Source organism: Aquila chrysaetos, chromosome 11 (genome assembly GCF_900496995.4).
Source record: "Aquila chrysaetos chrysaetos chromosome 11, bAquChr1.4, whole genome shotgun sequence".
Taxonomy (NCBI): Eukaryota; Metazoa; Chordata; class Aves; order Accipitriformes; family Accipitridae; genus Aquila; species Aquila chrysaetos.
The window spans coordinates 21,142,290-21,168,781 of record NC_044014.1 but is presented as its reverse complement, the minus strand read 5'-3'; the positions used below and the strand labels follow the sequence as shown (position 1 = coordinate 21,168,781).

The 26,492-nt window shown below is 41.2% G+C and overlaps 1 protein-coding gene across 5 annotated transcripts in view; it reads right to left on the bottom strand.

Moving 5' to 3' along the window:
• The window catches only part of ARHGAP22 (Rho GTPase activating protein 22), a 163,214-nt gene that overhangs the window by 90,956 nt on the left and 45,766 nt on the right, over positions 1–26,492 (bottom strand). The window contains exon 1 of one of the 5 annotated variants that reach the window (XM_030029744.2): positions 18,430–18,516. The exons of 3 other annotated variants lie outside the window; for them this stretch is intronic. Coding sequence is in view for 1 of the 2 variants with exons in the window: in XM_030029743.2 (XP_029885603.1) it covers positions 1,863–1,905 (43 nt within the window). In the remaining variant the exon portion in view is untranslated. Of the gene's footprint in view, positions 1–1,862; positions 1,954–18,429; positions 18,517–26,492 lie in introns of those variants that run through there. One more of the 5 variants, XM_030029743.2, reaches the window with a different exon arrangement.

The following is a 26,492-nucleotide window of genomic DNA, read 5'->3' as shown; positions in this document are numbered from 1 at the left end:
AGCTTTGACAAAAGAGCTTGAATTCTGCATAGGGAGTAAAGAAGTAAAAAGTTGCATCTGACACACTGGAGAAAGAATGCAAAGGGGAGAACGGAAGTGACCAAGCAGCAGAAGACACAGGTCCCTTGAGCAGCTGCCACTTTCTGACACCAATTCTAACCATTCTTCCAAATCCATAAAAGGCAATAAAGATTTTTTTTTTTTTCTCTAAAGACAATGAGATCTGACCTTCTGCCAAGAGCAACGACCCATGGGGCAAGATTTGGATTCCATCCTCCCAACAAACACACCATCTACCTCACTATACTGTCCTGCAGAGAAGACCCTCCTCCACATGAGAAGAGCATCAGAGACTTCACATATGCTTTTATACATCCTCTGTTTGTGCTTGCAGAGGTTACACTAGGAAGCTTTTTCCTTTGTTTTGGACAAACCAAAGGATAAAAATAGAGATGCTCTCTAACATCAAGCAGACACATCCATTTGTAGAAACAGAATGGCTGCTTTGAAGCTGCCACTCATGTATTGCAGTAGGTAGAGAAATGCCAGCAATAGCAAGAGGAAAAGGCATTTGCATGGCTTATTTAGGGCATGAACTGGTTCTATGCCATTCTTGACATGCTGCACAAAATGCAACAGAGTATTTGGCTTGCAAATATAAACCTGACCCTGATGATGATGATGTGGTGTTAATGTCTGTAATGTTCAGCGTAGACTAAATAGCTATAAGTATCTCAGGGGAATTTTATAGGTATGGCTACACTTGAGGATTGCAATGGGCAAAGTTATGATATAAAATTACATCTCTTCCTTGTAACATATTCTAAGCTGGACCTCAAATACGGTGTGTCTCAGGCTTTCCAGTTCATTTGCATGAATTCAAATTCCATTCCAGTTCAAACCTGTACAAGCAACCTTTTCCAGACCCACAAGCAGAATTTGCCTCCCCTGCTTTTTCTGAGGATATCCTCCCCTGCATTTTCTGAGGCTCATCCTCTTCTAGTGATGCAGAAAGCACTGAAATGCACACAAGGCAAAAATATATTTTAATGCATTATTTAGCCATTTCTGAAAGTTCTCATGGCTGCTGAATTCTGTACAGCAACCAGGACTACCTCTGCACACACCTCACAAAACATCAAGCCCCCCCCCTGCTGTGGTAGTAATTATGAAACTCCCTGAGGAGTAGACCTTGATGGATGCTTCAGTTGAAAGCTATTATCTAGTTCATATTGATTCCAATTAGCAATTAGGTTTTGGAACAGAACAACAGGTCTGCCAGAACAGAAAACTACTGGGACTATTACTCTTAGAGATCTGACCAGACACAATGTCCTGACACCGGACGAGGCTGTCAGAACTGACTCCCCCTCGGGAGGAACCTATACAAGGAAATCATCCCTCCCCTCATCCCCCCACCCAATCACACATTAAGGGAGATTCTCCTTTCTATGATTATTTTTAATCCATATTACCAGGCCTCATATCCCTGGCTTTGATGATGACCATGACATTTATTCACATGAAGAGTATTCACTATAGAATCAGTATTGAACACTAGCCACACCACAGCTGAAAGGGTGTATCTTTTAAGGAAACTGCCACTAAAATATCAATCCCTCCCCTGCGGATTGCACACTGGCTGCTGAGACTGGTATGCCCTCCCAACTCATTATCAAGCCACACTGTCTCACTGGGAACTAAACAGTAACAGCTGGCAACTGCTGCCTTAACAATGGCTTTCACTTAAGTCTGACAGAGGATAGATCTCATCTGTTGTGCTACTAAATGACATAGGTTTGGACTAGTAAACTCTACCTTCTGGGGTGATGACTATGGCATCCCAGTGTTCTATGGCCTACCTGGATGGCTAACAGCAGCAGAGGTTTTGTCAAGAAGCCACATGGACAGATCATTTCATGCCACGCACACCAGTTCTGCTCAGTTCCAAACCTGGACTGATGCAGTTAGATTGAAAGAAGCTAAAAGGGAAGAGGTGGAGTAAAACCCACTGTGCTACAAGCCTCTGGATCTGTTCTTAAGCTATACTTAAATGCCTTATTGAGCTCACTAAGTGGCATTAGCTTCAGGGACTGCCACCTAGCCTGATGGTATTAAACTATCACTCCTCAGAGCCATATTACACCTTAACCCAGAAAGGATTTTTATGCACAGTATGAAGGAAATAAAAAACCAGACAAAGGCAAATTATTTCAGGAGGTTTTCACTTCAATGCAAAACTTTCCCAGTGTTCCAGGACAAAAGGACACCAAGACCCCTGCAGCATTGCTGCTATTTAAGGAAAATTGTCTCAGTATATTTCATTTAATCAAAACTTATCCCACACATTCACCCTGTGAATGAACAGTCTATGCACCTTTTGATTCTTGAAGACAGCAAAGAGACTTGTTTAGATTAGTCTACATAAGTCTTCATTGATTCCTCTCTCCTCTGGGGCTTCTGCATTCCTTCAACTGAACAGACAGAAACAAACCTGCATTGTCACCCAGCAAAGCATAAGATTAAGACATCTGTCAGTATTGCATTTAAGCACTATTCTTCTGGACAGACTACTGAATGTTGATCTATGCTGGCAGACAGGAATCCCAAGTTTTCTCCCACAGTCTTCCAAACGCATGTCACACAACTTTTGAGTGTGTCATTTGGTTTTCAGAGCTGCCATGTCCTCCTATCTCCCACTGACTTCAGTGGGTGTTGTAAACTGCATTTCTGAAGGTCAGTCCTTTAACTGCTCAGTGTCTCAGCGACCTCACCTGTAAAATAGGAATAGATTAGACCTGTACTCCAGCTGAATTATTCCTGAACACTGTAGTAATGTGCAGCATCATTTATTTTCTACCTTTATGTTGCTCTGAATCAATGGAGCACTCAACAACTCCAGATTTACAACTGCTGCATGAGGTCTCTTCAAGCAATGCAGCTCTGGAAATCCAAGTTACTGTTCTAGCTGTCTGTGCCAGGAAATTCACCAGCAGTTGTAGGGTAATCACCCCAGTTAAAATATACAACAAAATAGGTCCTGCTGGGACCCGAATGTGAACTACACGAGGTGATGACATTTGGGTGGTGCTCAGTGTTAGTGAGGCTATTCCATTCTTAGACTAGGTGATTCTTAGATAATCCAACACTTAATATTTAACTGGACTAACAGATCAAGGTCTCAAAAACAGACTTTTCTTTGAAGAAGTAGTGCCCATTAGTGGACCTGAGATATCACACTCCCTGGCTCAAATCCCAGCTGACCAAATTACATTATTGGTCTCTGCCTCAGTTTTCCTTTCTGCAAAATACAGACAATACATTTACAGAAATGGAGCTATTATTACTGAACTCCAGCTAACAAAAGACCGGAGGAGGCAAAGTCGCCTATACTTCCACAAGTGGCCAGGCTATATCTAGGCAACAACAGGTTAACACTGTTCAGCAGGGCAGCCTCCAAGAGTAGTAGATAGCAAGCAGCACTTTTACCATCACTGCAGCTGGACTGGCTTCAATAAAGAAGAAAACTGCTCTTTAATAAGAAAAAAAGGTAACAACTTCCATGAGGAGCTAGGAAGAACCAGTGGAAGAACTGACAGTTCAGTAAACAGGAGCAGTGTTCCCCTTGTGCCACCACAAGATCAACAACAGATCTTTTGAGACACCAAGCCAAAAAGAAAAGAAAAAAATAGACTAAACAAAACTCCACAAAATTTATGATTCAAAGGTATTGTACATTCCTAGTACTAGCAAGACTATCCAGAATGATCACTTCACTATAACAGACATTTTGCAGAAATATTGAAACATCTTTTCCAGAGCTTAAGTTATCTCTAGCTGTTAAAGACATGATAAAACCTAGTGTAGGGGTAGATTAGCTCCCACCTGCTGCTGCAGACCCCAGTCACTTCAGAGACAGCTGGTGCTAGCCACTGTCAGAGACAGAACACCACATCTTGGGTCAGATCCAGTCTAGCAACTGCTTCATTCTCAGAAAGAGAAAACAACAGACTTAAATAATTTGATAAGTAACAGCTCAGCAAGGGTTCTGTCCAGGGAAACTGAACTGTCAGTGAAAACAGGCCTTGATCATGTTTTGATCATTGTCAGAGAAAGGCTACTGCTGCAGAGATTTCTTTAAGTATGATATTCCTCCTGTTTTAGATAATTCAGAAAGGAGTATTGAGAGCAGGAGATTAGAGGTCTGTAAATCAGCTTCAAAGTCATGAAATCAGAGTACACTTCTGTTCAGCAGAAACCACAAACTTCCAAAGGTTTACTTGTATTCCTCTATTCAAATGTCTGTTGCTCAATTCTACACTACCAACCACTTACCTACAGCATCAGAGAAACAAAAGAGAACGATTCTTAAGACTTCCCTGGACTAGCCAAGTCTGCCAGTAACACCAGCTTGGGTCTCTGACAGGTTGAACAACTCAGTGTGGATAAATAATTGGGATGCTGTGAGTGAGAGGAATGACCTGATTAATTAAGACCACCATGAATTCACATGGGTGGCTTAGTAGTATATAGTCAAAAGGATAGAGTTGTGGGGGACTAGAATGGGTGATGCCAACAGACTCACAAGGCTGCTGTCATGCGAGGCAGTAAAGCAAGTTTTAGGGCAGTTTCCATTATATCAGAAAACACTCCAGTTGCACAGTGCAAAACAAGGGTGCCAATTCTGTCTGCCATATTTAGATGTACTAAAATGTTACGAAATGGTAAACTTCTCTTGAAGATTTTATGTCAGAACAGGTACAGTCTACTCCCACAGGCAATACAAGGCATAAAGTGCCACCAGAAAACCCTACTATGTGCTCTACCTTATCCAATATAAACACTGATGAATTGGTCCTTTGGATCAGGATCACATTAATACCGCCAGGTGGTCTAGCAACACGTATCTGGTATTAATAAGCATGGAACCAGGATGCTTAAAAGCACTAATTCACAAAGCATCTCACCAGCGGCATGCTCAGGGACCCTTTCCAGCCCCCTAAATAGCTGCCTAAAAAGCCTCTCAACTAGTCTAGTCCCCTTGCTTCAAGAGGAGAATTCAAGTCTCACTCTCCCTTGTGTGTTTCTCCCACACTAAAGTCTCTCTCTACCATACATATGCCAACACTGGGTCTCCAGAATCAAAATTGGAAGGAAGTTACAATATAAAATAGAAACACATAGTAAGGCTCTAAGTCAATGCCACTATCAGCAGGCTCAAAACTGCCCAAGTCTGTCTCTGGCTCAGACTGGTAAACCTCTGACAATGACATCTATGAGCCCCTTCACATTGCTGCTGTTTTCAAGCAGATTCCCCTCATTTCCTTGGAATCTCATTCTCCTCCCTACAGTGATGGTTGAACTATTTTTTTTCCTCCCAAGGGAGAGCTAGATGCCTGTCCCTTGAATTGCTTACAGCCAGGCTGGACAAAGCACATGAGGATATACTGGGGGGGAACAATACCACATATGATTTCTCAGCATTCCTGAGAGCTGCAGACAGAAAGGGATTGATGGAGCCAAAGTCCTCCCTCCCTTCAGTCCGACTCTTTGCTCCGGAGGGGTGTCTGACCCAGTGGGCTAATCAGCAAGGCACACACATTGGCGCGCACAGATTTTCCCACACAGAAAGACAAAACACTGATTTTTCAAAGCATTACTTCAAGAGCTAGACACAAAACGCCTACATGCTTTGGGCAATGGGAGCAAAGCCCCTGCTTCCACCTTTTTAGACGTGCTTAAGTGGTTTAACTACAGGAAGATGCTGCCCCTCCATATGGGAAGGAAACCAGTCTTCACAGAGCATGAGGAGACAGTGGTGAAGTGGAAGGTTCATCCAGGGGTTTTCCTTAAAGGGACTGACCACTCTGTCTCTCACCCTAGCATCTCCCTTTGTACCCAGAGCAGCTCTAGGTGAAAGCATCTTAGGGAGAATGCTGTGATGGGAAGCAAACTGGACATACCACGCCCCGTACTTATTTCCTACCGGAGCCCTGGAGTACCTTGCTGAATGTCACTGAGGGCTGTCTGTGCTATGCGCGATAGCAACTGCCACAGAACAAGGAAGGCTCCATCCCCAAAAGCAAGTGCGGTTACTGCAGACAGTACAGCTAAGAGGGATAAGGGTCCAAAATTAAAAAAAAAAAAGACCACTGTTCTGAAAGTGAGGGGACAAGCATTAGAGAGTCCAGTGGTAAAATTTAAATAAGCCCACCCTAAAAAAAAAAAACCACCAAAAAACCCCAAAAGTACAGCTAGAAAGTGTGAAGACATAACATCAAGCTCAATAGACAGATCTGAGTTTAGCAGTATGGTATAAGGGTTTTCACTGATTCCACAGATAGGGTGCTGGGTGCTGGCTGCATACACTGGATTCAAAGGATCAGTGAAAGGAATGGGGATTACGAGCATGAGCACACAGACAGCTTCCTGAGCATGTAACACCCTAGAGCGTGAGACATAGAACACTTCAGAGCAGAAAACAGCCCTGCTGTTGTCCATCTTCACTATATTTAAGGAAATTACTTCAGGAGGTTTTTTTTTTTGGTGTTTTTTTTTTGTTTGTTTGTTTTTTAAAAAGCACACAAACAAGATTACTTAAATAACACACCCAATACACATAATTGAAACCACCCTCTTAAGCCTTGGATGTTGGCAGATCACTCAAAACAATGAGTAAAAACATCCTTACATTATTTTATTTGTTAAGTTTCACATCCATTTTTTATAACTTAGAAGCAGGTTTGTAGCCCCTTGTATTTTTTGTTCCATTTACCTATATTAAAAACGTTGTCTCAAACACATCTGAAATACCCTCTATGGAGTTGGTGCTGAGCCAGCTATAACCAACTCATCATGCCTTCAACAGTATTTTCAAATGTTTAACATATCTAAGAATAAAATTCCAAGAAATTTTATATGGGCAGATCTCTGAACCTGACTTTTTTTAACCTATGCTTTCAACACTTGCTACATATAAACATGCATAGATGGTATCTTCCCAAAAATGAATAGACAGAATCATTTATTATGTTGGCACTTGGGGGAGGAAGGGCAGGACGCAGGGAAGGACTGACTTTATCAACCATTTTCACAAGTCGTAACTATCAAATCTTACCAATGCTTCATCATAGAAGTCAAAGAAACTTCTCTAAAATAAGAGATGATTTCTTGCTATCATCAGATATTCAAAAAAGTTCACAAGAATATTGGTAACAAGAAAAAGCAAGCTTTTATTCTTATTCTGCTCTCCAGTGTTTAGTCTGATTTTTTTTCAAAACCTTTCAATATTTAGTACAAATTTCCCTTGAATAAGGCATAAGCGTATAAAGCTTTCATCTCCACAGTGAGCTTTACAAAGAATTATAAATGGTTAAAGATGGGGAGCAAAATGGCATGATCACATTTACAACCACAATGCTTTGCAGCAAATAAAGAATAAAAAAAATATATATTCTAGATTGCCTACCATTGCTAAAATGAGCAGTTACTGGTATGTTATTATAGTTCTTCATGTGTTACTTGACTGTCATGCCATAACACATTTACTAATACAACATACAATCTCATAGCCTTATGACAATAATGTAGTTCCCATTATAACAGTATCTGAGCATATCACAATCTTCAGTGCTCAATCTCAATGCCAGGCATTATCAGCTGTCTTCCACAAATAAAGAACTGAGGCCTTACAGGACTAAGCAACTGGCTTGGAGTCAGAACGATGACTGAGGCAAAGCAGGTTACTAAACTTAGGTCTCCCAAACCAGCGCTCTAACCATCGGACTTCCTTAGATTCTCTTACCCTCTACATTCTAGTCTTTATCCACAGCATCTCAATGGCAAGAACATAAGAGAAAAGGCCATGGTGATACACAGTCTTTTTATTTCTCATTCTGATGGCAGCAGTTCGCTAAGGAGTCACTGCATATCCCAGCAACCTCATAAAAACAGGACACTCAGTAGAAAAGACTTTACAGTCTATGGAGATAACTTAATGACTTCCCCTACCAACTGCACTTCTGATTTATGTTTTGATAAACAAAAGGTGCTGGGAGACAAGGTTATCCCATCATAGGTACTGCTAGGATACTACCGTAGCCACTTAAACTGGAGAAGTGTGTCTGCTGCTCATCCAACAACAAAACATTAAACAAGGTTTGGGGAGGGGGGGGAAATAATCCTTCATACAGGCATTTTTTTCTCTCATCCTCATGAAACCAGTAGTAGAGCCCAATCCACTTGGTTGGTAATGGCTAACTCACAGTAAATAACCAACCTACAGTTGGTCCTGCTACAGGGATACATGGCCAAGAGAAGCCGTATCTGAAACTACTGGGAAGCAATGGTTGTACCTTGTACTCCCGGGTACCGCAGAGACCTCAATTGCTAGCTCAGTGTCACAGGTTATTAATGAACTGGCATATACATTACACTTCCTAGCTGAAGTATAATGGCCTTTTTATAGATTTGTTAGAAGTGAGTTAATTTAAAAGGAGATTTTCAAATAGCTCATCTCATTAATTTCTCAACTCCCCACCAAATTCACTTGCTCAGTTCATTAAACTTGCCAACATAGCATGACTGAATGTCCATTTCTACTCAGAGATGTTACCATGCTTTGAAAGTTTAGAGAGAACATTTTTGCTGCAAAGGCTGTGAGAGGGCAGAAGGCCTCTCCTGCAACCCCAGCTGCTCCCAAAACAGTACTGAAATTCATCAGCTTTGCTCTTTCAGGACCCGGTCCTCCCAAAAGCTTACTCAAATCACTAACAGTTATTGTCCAAGCCTCTGCCAGAGAAAGCACACTGTGAACTCTCTCTCCTTACTACCAACTTTTTAAGACAAAAAATTCCTATAAAAGCAAGAGGACAGTCCTGTCTACGGGGTCAAGCTATGGCAAACTCCAGTCCATTTTCTCAAGTAGCATCTACCAACTGTAGAATAGAAAATGCAGCCATGGTGTCACCCACACAGTACACACCTGCTGTAATGTTTTATATGACATGCCCTCTTCTTGGTAAAAACAAGTTTAATGACTCATTCCTTTCAGAAGCACACTGATTACATCAGAGCTGCAAAATGTACCTTTCAGACTGCTGTTCCACTGCCTAGACTGAGGCAACTGCTGAAATTAAAGTCACCAGTAAAACAGGTAAGTGTTAAAGTAGTAAAATGAAGAGCCTATCTGCTACTACGAAGTATCCCATAAATCAGAACAGTTCCTGAACTTTTTTTCATGATACTTAAAAAAAAAGGCAAAATAATTGTTAGACCTTTCATACTATAACACCACCTATTGTTCTCCCATTCTCCCCTTGTGCTACCTTTAATAGCTAGTTTTTATGCTTTAAAACATAGATTTGTTGTAACGCGAACTACCATCTTGTTTCAAAGTGCTGATTTCAGTATCACAGGCCCCAAAAGCTGTTGATTCACAGAGGATTTTTATTTGCATTTGGTCCAAACTTCTTGGATAATCCAAATATTAGCGATGGAAAAAAGCACTGACTTAAGCCCTATTCTATTCAAATGCTGGAAAAGCCTGCCTTACGGAAATGGTTTGGCAAGGTGTGTATGGAGGGTGTTCCCATTTTAAGGCAACGTTCTTTCTTATATGAAATGTATTGCCATATAACTACCTAGATTATACCATAAGACAACTTTCTGAAAGTCAAAACAAGATTCTCAAAGCCTTAGATATTATCATTCCTTAAAAATGTTGTTGCCTGGTTTTGTTGCTAGATTTATACTTGCTGATAATGCTAACATTATACTTCCTGAGAATAAATAAAAATCAACAAAATAGCATTGCTTATTATTCCAATCAACATTCAACAGAGGGTTTTGTTTTGTTAAAATAGTCACATCCCTACACCCTGTCAGTAACTGATCTGAAAGACCCTTTGGTTATAGCAGCTACTCACAGCACCGTGATCACCTACAACAGATGCGAGGCATCCACTGTTAACATTTGAACAAACTATCAAATACCAATTACAGGAAAACCAGTTGATAACAACATGCACAGCTGTTTTCAACATAGGATAATGGAAGCATTAACTCCAAGTCAACAAGCATGTCCAAGAAGTCTTAACAAGACTGTCATTCACAGGCTGCAACACAAACAAGGCTATTTTGTACAATCCACTTTGTTGACTGATACCTGCAGGGGTTAGCAGGCTACAGCAAGCCTAGAGGCCATTTCCCGGAATGTCTTGAGGGAAGCAGCAGGCACCACCAACATACCCTCAGCAACATTTTGACTTGCATAGGTAAGAAAGATCTCCCCTGCTTTCAGTCACTCATGGCTTGCTTGTTTGGGGAAGAAAGATCAGGTTTTTCACACTCCCCCAAGAAGGCGGCAGGGGACCCCAGCAGTGCTGAACCTTGCTCAGCACTACCCGCAACTGCTCCATGAGCAGGTTCAGGTACCCAAACACAGGTTCCATTACTGTCATTTCAGCCTGAGACTTGTGCCTGGCATACAGATTATGGTTTGTGTTTCAGTTATCCCATTGTTATTTGGAAAGAAAAAAGAAAGCCTGCTATGCCAGCTTCTAACCACCATGTTACTCCAAACACCACCTCTTTGCTCAGTTCTCACATACTGCTGTATAGGATTCTTCTCCACATCATACGCTGGTTAAAAAACTCAGCTCGTTTGCTTCATTTATATGAACTGAACGAGTTCTGCATCAACTCAATGACAAATAGCTTATTTACCTGTATTTGCTTTCAAGAATACTATTAGTTACCAACATAGCAACATAAATGCTCCAGACCAGATCGGATGTGTGGGCTAGAAAAGAGAATGGACATGAAATATCTAACCTGCTTTGATCTCCAATCGCTCAGTTATTTATAAGAGTGCATGCCAGGTACTGAGCACTTCTGCAGCAGGAAACATAGCAGAATCGCTGTGCTCACCACACAACATAAGCCTCCATCCTTTGTTTAAAGTGACACTTTAGGCCTCAAAAGTATTGTCTGGTGGATCTTTCTTCTAGCAAAAAACCCAGATACACAAGTCTGTTTTCCCAACTTTACTGTTTCACTGACTTTTTCAGATACAGGACAAAATCACAAGTGACAGAACTAAATACTAAATTTCAGCAGTTTTTTAATTAAGTGTTTTTTTGTTAAGGGAGATTAGGACAGGATACTTGAACATTGATTTTTTCAAATCCAAATTAAATAACTGAGTTTTTAAGAAAAGTTTAGACTAGGTGATGCTTTTGAATTTTTCTTTTAAAAAGTTAACTGTCTCTAATCTGAAGTAAAATGTTTTTATGTAGATTAAATAATTGATTCCATATCCCCAGTGAAAATGTGTATTTTTTGAGTCACTGAAATTTTACCACACTGTCATATCAGGCTGACTCAAAAAAGTTTTTAAAAGAATACAGGAACGCAACAGTGTAAACAACAAGTTATTCTCAATACTTTCATCAGGAAACTTGAATTAATTTTCTCATTCTCCTGAGTATTTGCTGGGTAGCATTTGCCGTCACTTTCCTTCCCTGTACCATAAAATGAAGATAATGGGGAAAAAAAACAAAGCTTGCCTTGTTTAGCTTTTTAGTAGGATGAACCACAAACCAAAAAATGTAACTGTTGCAGAAAGGCAACTCATTCTGAAATTTATTAACAGAACCAGCAGATTTTCTGCTGTCTTCTCTGTCCTGGTGAGACTTCACCTAGCATGGTAAACCAGGTTTGGAGACCAGAGGTGTGGACAGACATACCAGAGAGGATCAGCGAAGGAACAGTAAGAATGACAGATTTAGAATAAATCTCATAGAAAAGATGGAAAACAGTGGGTTTGCTTAGTCTAAAGAGACTGAAGTAGGTATTTCTGATAGTCTCATAGTACACTAACAGCTGTCACTGAGAAATAAACCTTAACAAAAGATTCATGTAGGCTTTAGGAGAGAGCTTTTGCTATTAGTGTTGGCTGAAGAAGCCAAATAGAAAACTTAGTTGTGTTGTGGAATCTTCATTAGAAGTTTAAGACCCTGCTGTATGTCAGTTGTCCAAGATGGTGTACATGCATGTAATTTGGTCTGAGCACGTAAGTTGGATAAGATGACCTCTTGTAGTAATTCTTACAGCCCCATATTTCCATACCAACACTTAGTCGGCATCTTTGAGTTTTGGGGGTTTTTTTGGCTGGTTCGTTTTTAAATATTCACATCAACCACTACCTTTCACTTGGGCTCTGGCCTCTATTGTTGCTTGTTGGCCCCAAAGAAATACAAAGTATAAGTGAGTGTATTACCACACAAGATGCAGCTACCAACACAGCCAGTGTTCTAAGAATTTACTTCAAACGTTTCAGCCAGCAAGTCGAGTAAAACATGTCCAAATCTAGCACACTGCACACCTCTCTAGATATAACAACCCAACATTCCAAATTCAAAACAAACCCCCTTGATAACGACTTTCATATAGCGTGGGTGACAACTGCTTGCGTATGATTAGGTACTCCTGAACTTTTGAAGATATTTTGGTAAAGGCCACAATTAGGAAAAAAGTCAGTATTCCACGAAACCTCAACTCCTGTCATAGCTGTGATATGCTGCAAGCATAAGCTCTCAAAACGGTACAGCTCAGGCTGTCAAACAAAACCCAAATAACCTAAAAGTCTACTTCTGCACATGGAAACTAATCAGTGGATCTGGTTAGCTAGAGTGGGATCTGAAGAACAGAAACACTTTCTACCAGTGCTTCATATGTTGAACTGTATCTCCAGGCCAAAACTTCATGGAGAAAATTGAGCAAATTAATAGTAGATAAAGCTGCGTCAGCCAGAGAACCTCTAAGCTCAGCATACTAATGGGCATTAAATACCAAACGGTATCTAAAGAGCATCTGGACAGTTGGTATTTCTACAATAACCATTAACAGGATGGCCCATAGGAAAAGATAATTGTCTAGCAGTCTGAAACCTGCATGTACCATGTCTTCACCTGGCTTCTTGAACAAGTTACTTTATTTCCCTTATTTCTCTGTGCCTCAGTTTGCCTACTGTAATTATTATTATTTTTTTTTAATATATATGAATTTAACTCTCTTGCAAAGCCACTCATGGAGACCTCTGTATGAGATACTCTAGATAAAAGCTAGATGAATCCTTGGTCATGGATGGAGAGTACCTAAGTATTCTCTAGGTACAGACCTCTATAATGTCTTTTTATTTTTTAAGTCAGCATTTTCATAAAACTAACCCCTTGGAAAACAATTGGCAATGTTAGCTTCAAGAAGCCTTTCCCACAGCACATTTAATTATACAACATTTAATTAAATGACAGCTGGTTTGTACACCTCATCAAGTCCCAAGAACAATGAACAGAAGTTCTACCCATGGTAGGATGACAGGCTGAAAGCCCTTATGTATAAGGGCTTAGATGGACACCATATTTAGGAAAAAAGAGAATACAGTACATAAGTTGGAGAAGGGAGCGCACATCCCATTTCATGCAGTTTAGGAAGCTTTCCTGTTACGAGTGAGTGATGTGGTAACAGAGAGCAGAAGCAATGTCACTGCAGGGGTCCATGCTGCCTTTACGAGCTTTCTCACTATGAGAGCCTGAAATTAGATCAACAAGTAACAAGACTCTGTTGACAGTAAATACAAGCCAGAGGTTGTGTATACAGCAGATGTTATCAAATCTTCAGGTGTTAGCTTCAGTTGTGTACAGATTAAACGCAGCAGGCAGTTTAACCTATAAAAGGCAGTTCATTGAAGGGGCACTGATGCTGTTTGCTAAGGAAAGAACTGCTTAAGCTTCTCAGCTGATGTAGCGGTTATACATTAAAAGCCTCTGTGCAGCTACCCTCCACAGAGCTGTATTCCATAGTTCCCTGTTTTTATATACAGGCATTGATCCACTGCTTTGCTGAATGTCCGCAGCCCCATTTCTGGTTTTGGCCCCACGTTTCCTGTCCTGCCAGGTTGTATCCCACTCCAGTTAATACGCCATGTGCTCGTTCTTGGAGGACAGGGTCCAACATCACACAAAGTAACATTTACTTCCCTGGGTAAAGGTGACAACCAAAAGTAGTCAGCACTTTTGGGTGCAAAGTATTAATTTTATGGGAAGAAATAAACCTCTGTTTTTTTTAATTGAAACTTATGTTTCCAAGTTACAGAAATCAAAAACTGTAGAAATACAACTTTTGATTAAAAAGTCATTTAATTAAGTGTTTCAACAAAAGAAGTGCAACTAGCTCTGCTTAGCAATCAGCCAATATCTTCCGTGATCAGTCAAAAAAACAGACAAGAGACCAAACATATGATCAAGCCTTTGAAATGCTATCAGTAGATTTCTTTCCTCTTTGGAGCATAAGTAGTACAAACCATAAAGGTTAACAGTACTAACTAGTAGCTCTGCTGTGTTAGGTCAAAGGTTAGTGTTTGCTTTCAGTGACAGAACCACTCACAGAAAAATGTTCTAGATGAGTAATAATTGACCAGATCACTTCAGGATAATCTTTCTTCTGAAAACAAATCTCTCAACTTCTCAAATTTCTAGTTAATTTTTGAATTTCAGAAAAATAACCAAAGAAGTCTCCCACACGCCCCAAGACATACCCTCCAAATGTCACCCTTCTTAGCTATAGGTACATAGAAAAAGGAGGAGGAAGCACATTTGGGTGCACACCAGGGAACACCAGCTGGAGACCCGTGCAGGTGACATCCTCCTCCATACTCACTGAGAGAATCCAATTCATTTTTTCCTACATTTTGGAAAAGATTGTGAATTCCTCCTTTATCTCCTTTGTTACATCTTGGCTTTTCAAAAAGGATGCAGGATGCTCAGAAGACTCCCAAGTCCTTTTTGCTACTATGGTTATCATGTAAACTGATCACCTTGTTGAAATGAGGAATGAGTTCACACACTAACTTTATATACGTTCCCACCCAACACAGGCTGTTCTCACAGTGCTTAGGTCCCACCACACAAAGGAAAGAACTGTTTCTCATAGGAAGGAAAGTGTGCAAAATAATAAGCACACAAGTTTATTCATATACATACTTTCTCATCTGGGAACTGCATAACTCTAAAATACCGCAACTGTGCTACTGTCTGCTTCACATGACTGCACAGCTTAGCTAACTGTCCATGGAAGAACCAAGTGTACTAGATTATGGTCAAAACCTACTCAATAGTCCTAGTGAGAACTCATGCTGGTCTTCTGTTAGAAGGTATCCTTACAGTTACTATGGATGCTGAAAAAGAATCCAGAAAAATAAGTAGATAGAAGAAGCAATTTAATCTTTTTTTTTTAAACAGGAAAATTAGTTCCTTAACTCTGAGGTAGTATCATGAACCCTAAGACAACATTTCTAAAGCGTTCCAATATCACAGACTGGAAGATACTGAATAAGTTTTATATGCCTTATAAACGATAGACTTCTGAAGTATGGTCTTCTCCTAAAGCCGTACTCTTTCTGTTCCTACAGTGGAATATATTAAGATCATCCAACAGATGCAAATGACTTTTTCAAGACTTCCTTTTACACAAAGAACAACCATCATCAAAAAACCTAACTAGCTTTCGTGTCTCAGATAAACACCATTTTCCCAGTGTTCCCTGTCTTACAAGCCCTACACAACTTGCACCTTCTTAAGCACAAAATCATAACAGAAAGCATGCCTTGGCAGCTGGCATCAAACCAGATTAAAAGGGCAAATATTGTTTGGCTGAAAACTTGAGCTCTCTTCCATCCTTCAAGTTTGCCCCAATTTGGAATCTACTGGTGTTCAAGTCACTTTTTACCACAGCAAACACAATGTGGGTCTCCCTAGGAGAGCTAAATTGAGCAGCCCAAATTGATGACCAGTCTAAAGAAAGTAAAGGAAGTATTTTCTTACAATCTTGATTACATTGCATCACTAGAAAGTCACCAGGGATCTTTACAACACTACAGTGCAAGATTTTTTTTTGACCTTCTGACTGGGAACAACTGCCAGTGTAAGAAATACCAAGAAAACAAATACAATCACGCTGAAACAAGCAAGCTCAGGAAATAGAAAAGTGTAGATAATCAACCATAGCACATGGAAAAGACTGTCCCACCAGCTTCATGTTCCAGTCAGGTCCAGGCTAGTAGGAGTTGAGAGTACTACTGGGTGAGGTGGAAGGAGGACTTTATTTCTAGTTCCATTCCAATTCCTAACTGCAATCATGTTCTTCTCCCACCTTCTAATCTCAGCACACAGTAAGTCACTGAATCTAAAGGAGAGGGTAAAGGGACAATTCAGCATTCCTGCCCAGGAATCTGGTACTTTCTAGCCAGTAGGATAATTCTACTACAGAGACAGAAGTAGGCGGGTGGATGGGGATGACAACACTCCAACTCCATTCTGGCCTTAAAAAAAAGGCAAATATCCCTAAACTCCCACCCCCTTATTAAGCTTGTCCCTGCTAGCTGCAGATAACCAGCTGTGTTCAGGAAGACTAACACTTCAGCCTGCCAGCTCTTCTTAGAAATCAGAATCTACTTATCAGTTAGCCCTATCTGTGCCTGATGAAGCCTATCAAGACTAAAAGCTAACAGGGCAAATGCAATAACCCAAAACATATTGTTATCAGTACCTTGGTCCCTAGCCACACCTCTCCTCCCACATCTGCCAAAAGTATTCTCACAGCAGAGCAGGACTAGTTGAAGCTCATGGGCAGAAGGCCAGCGCAACAATAGCCTAAACCATTCTCTAAAGCCACGCAACAGTAGCCTAAACCATTCTCCAAAGCCACGTACAAAGACTTTTGTGAAATCATGCCACAGGAGCAAATGAGTGGAAAAACTTCCACTGAGGCCATAGAAAAAATGGTGCGAAAGCAGCATTGGCAATCCCAATCAGTGACTTGTCTACATATTTTAAAAATCTAGGAGTATCTGAAAAGCACTGGAAAATAAACTTACTGCTTTAAAGGGGCCTACGCCAAGCACCAAGGAAAAAATGAGTTTCAGCAGCATCATACAAAGCCAAATTTGGTCCCAATTAAGAATACAAATCACAGCTTGGCACTTCAGGCCTTCCCCCACAGTGACTGACCAGCAAGACAGGGCACAGACTTTTTACCTCGCTGATCATATTCGTACCAACAGCAAAGTTATATTAAACTTGAGATTTATTAAGTTTTATGTGGATGGAGGCACATGACCTTTATGAAATAAACTTCAACCTTCTACATGGGTTAAAAGAATCAACCAGAGGAAAGATTTATAGCATTACACAGGACTGACTTAGAAATATATTTTCAGAATAAGTAAAAAATCATGGCAGGGCCTTCAATGGGCTACCCTTGAAAGAATTCCTCAAAATGTTTGTTAGTATTACATACTCAGATTTTGGAAGATTTAGTGGCCACATGGTTCCGCAGACAAAGTACAGCTTAGCACAGACATCTATCTCAACCATACCAATTCTCAGAGAATGGTGTGGCTTCACCAGCATTGGCAGGTTTACCCAAATGTGCAAAGCTGACACAAACATACTTTGTTCTTTCAAGCCTGAACGCAATATGCTAGCTGAAACACCCACTGTTTGTAGAAGCTCGCCCAAAGAAGATAAATACAATTTCACTCAAGTGAATGGGGTGACTGGATTTATGCCAGGAACTGGGACAAATGCTTTTTGATAATCCACAATTTAAGCCTCCCTTCCCCAACAACTTTTTCATTTGCTTCTGTTCTTAAAAAAAAAACCATGGTATTTCCAATCCAAAATTCAGGGGGAGCCCATCTCTAAAAGGAGGAGTAAGATACTGACGTCAGGTGCCACTCTGAGAATATGGGCATAGTCAACTCAAAAACAGAAATACTAGAGACACCGTTACCTGACCTTCCCTACTCCTGACATATCTCCTGAAAGGGAAAATTCATTTCAGTGTTTATCTCTCTTTCTAATATAACTGATATTGATATCAAGTCAGATCAGCATGCTTTTCATTTAGCTTTATTTTTATACTGCATTCTTTAACTTAACAAAGCTTATGTATATTGATAAACTTTACCCTAACACAACTGCGATGCAGACAGCAGCCTCTTATTCATCAGATTCCCAAGAATGTGTTTATTTCACCTTTGTCTCAAAACTAAAATGTATGTGCTAAGTTGCTACAATTTTTGGAATCATACTTTCAGTGTAGTAATTATAAGGGTGCACTTTGCCTTCCCGAAGTTTTGCACAAGAAATAACTTTCTTTTTTTTTCCCTCCTGTTTTCTCTGGTATCCAACTTCAGAGGATTTTTGATTACTGAAAGAAAATTATCTTCAGTTGTCAAAAAGTTAAAACATTTAAAAAGTTCATTTTACAAACTCCAACCAAGCACGTTAACGTTTTTGAACATTATTCTTAAAAGGAGATCACTTTCTACTGAGAAAAGGTACACTTCTCTTTGGGCTCACACATCACCTGTTCTTAGAGCTCCTGAATCCAAACTACAAACTTTCAGCAAAGCAAACAGGATGTCAGCAGCAGGTCCCAAAAGGTAAACCTATGCAGCAGCCACCTTGGGAGTAACTAACAATCCATATGGAGACAGGAGAATTACAGTAGCTTTACATGGGTCAGAGACACTGCCTCTGTGCCTCCTATACCAGCCTCTTCTAGACTCCTGGGAGCTCGACCCTTCGGCAAGTATTCACGTCTGTCAGGACATAGAACAGGTGAGGAACGACTCTGTCAGCTAATCCTATTGCCACACTAACAACCTTTCCGAAAAAGAAACCACCACTCCCCCTCCCACCAAACTTCACTTGTTAGTAGAGAAAAAGAAGAAACGATGAATTGCGTTTTAAGCATAAGATCGCACCCAGAGACAGTTTTTAGGTTTTGTTGTCAGGGGTTTTTTTTTTCGTTTGCTTTGGTGGTTTGTTCTGTGTTTGGTTTTTGTTTTTTTTTTTTTTTTTAATTAACCACAGAAGAAGCGACGGCACCTTCCGAAGGACTAGAGAGTGAACACCGAACGCAGGCAATAAACGGCTTCGCTTCCCATTCCACTTTGTCCTGTTGGAGCAGACGGCAGTTCAGACCGCCGCCGCGGCCCGGGCTGCAGAAGCAGCCGGCCGGCGGGTCCCGAGCCGCGCTCCCCCGGCGCTGCCAGCCGGCACCGCCGGGACGGGAGACAGCGCGGGAAGGAGAGGGGCCGCCGCCTCGGTTTCCCCGTCACCTTGGAGGGGGCAGGTAGTTACCTCTGGGCTCCTCACCGCAGCCTTTGCAGCAACGTAGCCCCATGGCAGGTGACGGCGTCCCTCGCAGCCCCGGCAAGCCCGCTCCCTGCCGGGCGGGGCCGCCGCCAGCCTGCCGGGCAGCGGGGGCTGCCGGGCCCGGGCTCCCAACAGGCTACACGCAGGGGGCGACGGCAGGTTGGGGCGCTGGGGCTCCCCGCCTTCGTCGCCCGTATTTCTAGCCGGCCTTGGGGCAGACCTCAGCGCTTCACGGCTCTCTCCTCCCGTTAAACTTCACCGGCTTATTAATTACCACTCACCCTTTTGAAGGGGCGAGAGCCACCAGAGGCTGCTTTACGGAGTGGCAGATGCTCGCTCTCAGATGGCCGGAGGGCATCAGACACCAAACGTAAATCTGCAGCGTGCATAAAAAGATACTGGGAAGGCCACTTCACCCTTTGCAAAATTATGTCAGCACAGGACAGGGTCGTGTCGTATGCCCTCCCCCCAAAAGAGTAAACACTTCACCATGTATCTCTGGTAGTCTCTGCAGAGATCCTAAGGACTGAGAGTTACAGGGACCTTGCATTCTTGCAAAGGTCAGCGTTGCTCTAGCAATATTCAGAAGGCTTGTTTAAACACTTACTTCTAATTGCATTAACCTAACTAAATCACTAGCCACAACAACAAGATAAGAGTTTTGTTTTGGGATAAGGAAAGAACAACAGCCCTAGAACAGATGTTTACTGGTTCTCTGATCATTCAGTGTTTGTTTTCTAGACCCCACAGCACTTAACTTAAACCAGCAGGGACCCCGCTTATTGAAGACCCGCCAACTGGAAGCAGCAATGCCCTAAGCATTGCAGCATAGTCACATAGCTTTGTTTTATTCAGCAACTCGCAGGCAAACGGGGTGCCTTTGCAAAGCTTGGATCAAGTGTTGAGTTAGATGTTACAAGACAGAGACTGGATTATAAAGTCTTTTCCAGGTTGGGCACCGCAGAAGAGAATGCTCTGACAGCAGTATGCAATGCACAAAAATTAGAGTGCGGGTACAAGGGGAGAGAGATACACAAAGAGAAGTTTTGGGGGTGGGGGAGTGGGCGTGGTAACAAGGAGCTATATCGTTAAATATAGTTCAAATACCAGAAACAGCCTGAACCTGAGGCCTGATGAGAATCTCCAGCTTCTGCTCCCATACGTAGCCCAGCCTCTTGAGATCAAACCAATTCTTCAGACTAGACTTCCAGGATAGAAACTAAATGAAATGAAAGAAAGATGTCTACTGGGTCTCCCATCATCTAAAAAATAGGGCTATGATAATGTGCTACAAAGAGCATTCAGCTGTTACTGCACACTTGAGCCATCCCAGATTATGAACATTCACTAGCACAAAAACCAAAACCAAACCCCAATCCCACACAGGATGGAAGACGGACAGGGCAGCAAAACTCTTCCATCACCATCAAACATGCTAGAGGAAACTCAAGATATTCTTGCAAGAGAGCTGAAGGAAATCCAGTATTCTGGCTTTGCTGGTACCAACTTGTTCCTCTTGGACAGAGGCATGAGAACTCATCTCAGTTGTTTTGTTGAGCCTCTAAACTTGTCAAACACCACCAATAGTTGGTAGCTACTTAGAAATCATCTCTTGTGCAAATTGCTACCTTCCCCTTGTAAAGCGGCAGATACTTCTCTTTCTTCTCGGCTAGAGGGTGACCTGATCTCAGAGAAGAGGCACATAAACCACCTGCTTGAGTGGCTGGCCACTCTCCTGGCAACACCCCTCCATTTCATACAAAGCAAACTCCAGAGAGCCCCCAGCAGGGGTAAGATTTCCACATTCTGGAAAACTCACACAAAGTGTTTACTAATGATGCTCTCAGATTAGCGGTAGGTAAAAATGTGCGGAGAGAGCACCCCGCTCGACAGCTGTTCCAGCCTGGCAGCCAAGTCAGCTCCATGGGGATTGTTACTAGATGCTACACCTCAGAGCAACCCCTCAGACTACCTAAAAGTTGCTGAAATTCAAGCATTTAAGAAGTTTTAGGACTACTATGTACATCACCTCACATTGACAGATAGAGGCTGCTGTGGGGTTACGCACATGCTTCTTTTAAACAATCAAGCTGACAGTTTCAGTTAAGCATGTCATGAATTTTTGCATTTCTATTACTGAAACACTACAATTCTAAGCTCTCTTTATTTTCACAAAGTACTTGGAAAGCTGACAAAAAAGTTTGTCCTCCCTTTTGATTATGTTACATTACATGAGGGAATTAAATGGTCCCAGATGAAAATAGCTGAGATTCATTTACTGCAATAACCATCACCATGTATTTAAGAGAATAATCTTCAGATGCGTTCATTGCAAGAGGGACGCAGAGCCTCTGATGTCCTTACCACACTGACATAACAGGACATTACCCAAGAGTATCACTACATAAAATGGAGTTAAAGAGCACTTAGTCCTTCCCTCACTTTTGCTCTGGATGGCAATAATCATTACAGTGAAGTGCAGCAATAAAACAAGCCAATATTGACAGCTTTCGGAAAGCCATCAGAAGTTTGTATATGCGTGGACCATCCATGCTTTCAATTTCACAGAAAAATACAAATTTTATCCAAAACACACTAGTTCTTCAGCACTGGCTTATTAAAAATGGATGATTCATTTAAGGAAAATCTTCACTGTATTGGTGACCTTAATATATGTTTGTGTCAGAGGTTTGAGTGAAAGACTTTGGAATACACTCAGGAAACACAAAGCCCTGGGGAGGGGGAAATCATCTCTTTTGAACGCAGTCAGGCCCAGGCAGATCATCTCTGAAGTCTGCTAATGAAGGTAAGAGTGCAGAACTGCCACTCAGATCTTTTGCCTAAATATAAAGGCAACCCTAGAAACTCTCATCCTAGACCCTAACACATTGATTGTCTGATACAGATACAAACTCTGCTCCTGAAGGGTTTGAAGGCTTAACACAAGACAATATCACAGAGATAGCCAAACCTGTCTGCAGCAAAGTTAAGGTTTTATAAATTTTTTTAATGTTATATAAAATGTATTTATATTTACACACACTGAAAATTTCAAGTAGGTATTAGCTTATTTCTACAATAAAAGTTGGTTATGCTTGCACTTTGCCAGCAACAAAACCCACTTAGTCTGCAGTAAGATTCTTCTGAGACTCATTATCTGTTAATATGCATAACTCATTCTGTACAGCAGGAGCTGTTCAAAGTGGGATTTCTGTAATTCTTAACAATTTGACCTTTTAGATCTATGGTTAAAACCCTGCATGTCTTCTCCTTAAACTGCACATACCAACTTTAGACTAAGATTTATAAAATCAGGAGCCCAGAGTTCATTGTCTAAATCTTGATTTCAAGTACTAAGCAATTGCCTGATCTTTCAAAAACACCAAGTAATTAGCAGGTCTCTGTGAAATGAACTGGTGCAGACCGAGTGCCCTAAGTTTTTCGGAATAACCAATATACTTTGCACATTTTTTCTCCAGCCATAGCTCTCAGCTTCACCATCTGAAATTCTTGATTTACAGTTTACACTCCCTCCCATTTCTTAAGAAATACAAGAGTGTATTGGCTGCCACTGAAAAGGAAAGCTGGCTGCTAAACACTGTCATGCGAATGATGAACTTTCCTATTTAAGGACCAAGCTGAAGATCTGGAAACCAGAGGTAAAGATTTCAGTTAAGCCAACCACTTTTATTTGGGGGTTGGGGGGTGAGTGTGATTAAAAAAAATGCAAGAGTAGAGAAATATGGTATTCTATTTCGGTGATTCATTCCAGATGTGACAGCTCACTGATGGCTGAAGGTATTTATTTTTCATTCCCTTACTAGGAGGCAAATGGTTTTTGTGGTTCCCAAATGTATCAGAGTTGCATCTCTAGAGCAAATGTTGCTTTTCATACTTTTAGACACAAGGCAGGGATTACAAAGTTTGGGGTTTTTTTTCCCCTCAACACCCCCCCCCCAAAAGCACAAACTGGTCTGAAGAACACAAATGTTGGCAACACCTTGCATCACTAATATGAAAACAGGTGAACTGTGTTTCATAGGGAATGGATCTGAGCTAGCCAGTACAAAGCAGATGCACTTGTGAAAAGCTGACAATTTTTACTAATACCGATGTTCAAAATCCAGGAGAATATGTTAAAATTTTCAAGTTTGGCCAATAAAAGCTTGTTTTGTCTAAACTGCAAAGTTATTTATACTATGAGCTTCCCCATACTGTTCAAAAATCTAAAAGTCAAGGAGCTGGTAAACTACAGACTCCCTCTTCAGAAGTTAGAGGCTTTCTAAAATGGCAAGTTTACTTTTTATGAGAAGTTTGATTTAACCTGGATTATTCCTTTACTTGATTACCAAAATACATGGTGAAGCTCAAGTAACAGTGGCTTGCCAGGCCCCAGTGGGAGCACCCTGTGACTCTCCACAGAATCCTAATAGTCATTGGATCTCAGGAAGAAAAGAGAATATTTTGGCAATGTAATAACACAGGCAGAAGAATACATTACAGTCAAGTCTTAGTTTGTATATCTCTAAATACTGTAACTCCCTTAAAGACCTACTTCACCTCTTATAAGAGCCTAAAACTAGAAAGTAAGTTTTCTGGGCTACTATTTAGCAATAAACTGACATGCTACCTCCCTCAAGGCTTCTTTCCTGTGAGATTAGAGAAGTCTAAACCATCCTCCCCTGACAAGCCCCTGTCTCCATTATCCCCTGCCCCTAAAAGCCCAACCCTCCAAATACACACTTCTACTGCCTTTAATATAAACTGTGAAGCAAATGTTTTTGCAAACTCCAGTTCTCCAGGCTGGTAAGACTCTGAAAAATAACCTGCTGAGAAAAGAATCAGACCTTCATGGTTTAAAGGAACAATTTATAGTTCATCTATTCCTCATGGAAGACATTGGCACAGAAGAACATGAGTTGGATGTAGATAAATCACTAGACGGTATGAGCGGTAGGTACTGCATGGAAATACACATTTTGTACTCGCACATTGCCTTTTCCCAAGCGATATACCACCACATTCCCATTACCCAGGCTAGGCTAGGCTTATAATATGGCACAGTTCTGTTAAGAAAGGGCTTATGAGCTTAAAAAAAAAAAAAAAAGGCATTTTAAAACACAAGATTAAGAGTCACCTAACTGTTTGGTCAGGAACAGTATTTCAGAACATACAATAATTTGCACTGGCATTTTGACTTTTTTTTTCCATAGCACTAACCATATTTTAAAGCAAGATTCCCAGGTGTCCACCTTCTTTATTCCTTCCATTCAAATAACAACTCTGCAACCTAAAGCACTTGTTGAAATGAAAAAGGAATCCCATGAATTCTGATGGACCATCTGTTGTACGTGAAAAGCTCACAGCTTCCTAAGCAAATTCAAACCAGAAGAATTTTAGGTGCAAGCATCAACAAAGGAAGAAAGCTTGGAAGTAAACTCCAATATACCTTTAGCCACACCATGCTAGAGAGTAAATCCCCAGGTCTTTGTTTCGGGGGCATTAGCAAGCTCTTAGGGTTCTGGCATTGAAGTACCAAGGAAGCATGAAAAATCCCTGACTAGTCAGCCTTACCCATGGGCAAAGTCCCTTTATAGTGAATCTTTTGCACCTGGTCCTGGCAAAGCTGATGTCCTTACTGTTCCATTTTTGTTGGTAGAAAGACAATATGTGCCCTGATTAAAGGAGAGTGCTAGGACAGCTCTTACTGCTGTGCTTTCATTGCTTTCAGCAGCAGGTGAGCACACTGGCTGACATCAGCAACTCTTACCTGGCACCACACACTAGTTCTCATTGGTGGCCATGCATCCATAGCTGCTCTTGCACACTTCACACTGACTTAGAGCCCAAAGGGGAAGATCAGCTAACCACATAGATTATAAGAAGCACAGTTTTATTGCAAGTATCTGAAAGCATCTTTAAACTGCTGTAAAAACAAGAACCCTTCCCTAACATCCCAGTGTACACAGAGAGCCAACAGCCTACTATTAACATATGCAAGTTCTTACACTTACTAACTTCAAAGAACCATTGCTTCTAGAAGAGAAAGGAGGATCTGCTTTGGCTCACAGACACACAACGCTTCACCAATTGAAGAATCTTAAGATAATGGCAAAAAGGTCTGAGATGAATAGGAAATATCTGGACTCCTACAGCCTGGGATGCCTTTGCGGAGGTGATTAAGAAACAACTCCTTATGTGTAGCTTAATCATGCTTTCATCAAAGTTCCTGAGACCAAAGCAGAACCCTGTGGTGGTGTTAGCATTACAGCTGAAGGCAGAACTGTGCCTTCCAAGAGGAAACAGCTGTGACCTCAAAGCACTGCTAGGGGAGGACACTGAATTCCCTCTCACTGCTCCTCCCCAATCTTTATGTATTCTCTTCAGTAAGACAGTCACCCTACAGATCCCCAGACATATTTATGACACCTTCCACAGACCTCCACCAGCTTCAGGGAGGCAATATTTCTCTTACCAAACATGATCATAGGCACAATATTTCCATTTTTACTAACTTTTCACTATTCTCTGCTCTAAGGTGTTTGGGTCACAGAGCTAACTAAAAGTAGGATGTGTCCTTTCATGCTCTGCAGCATCAGCAACACATGACACTGATGATCCATGTTCAAGACCTATAAGGACATAGGGACAGAAATAAGTTGCTGAACCCTGGTCTGTCCACTCAAAACAGACCATAGGAAATTTAGTCAGGAAAAGATCTTCTGCTGAACCCTCCCAGAAGGCATCATTTTGACTCTCCGATTCACATACAAACCACGTGGTCTCAAAGCAGAGAGCCTTTATAGCCTCTGCGGAGTGGGAAGATTCTCACAGCAGCATAGCTAGAAGGTTGCTAATCTTTGTAGACACTTATATTTGTGTTAAGAAAAGTAATCTTCCTCCATGTTACACTAATATGCCAGTACAGGCTTTCTTTTGACATAATTATACCAGTACAGCATTCCTAATGTGGATGAGGCTCTTCATCTCTCAAGTTAGCAGCTGCCAGCGTGCTGATAAATCCTCATATTAAAATCCACAACTCCAAATCCAGGAAAGCGACACAATTTGTACAATTATCCTTCAACACAAAGAATATATGGTTGGTTATAACAGTCTTTTCTCATGGCCTCACAGACACTCCCTTTTAACACTGTATACTTTTGATTTCATAGTTCTTTTCTTTGTTATCTCAAATTCCTCCTGCCCCCTCCCCCAAATTTTCATAGGCATCAGACAGCTGGTGATTAAAAGCAAGCCCTAGAACTA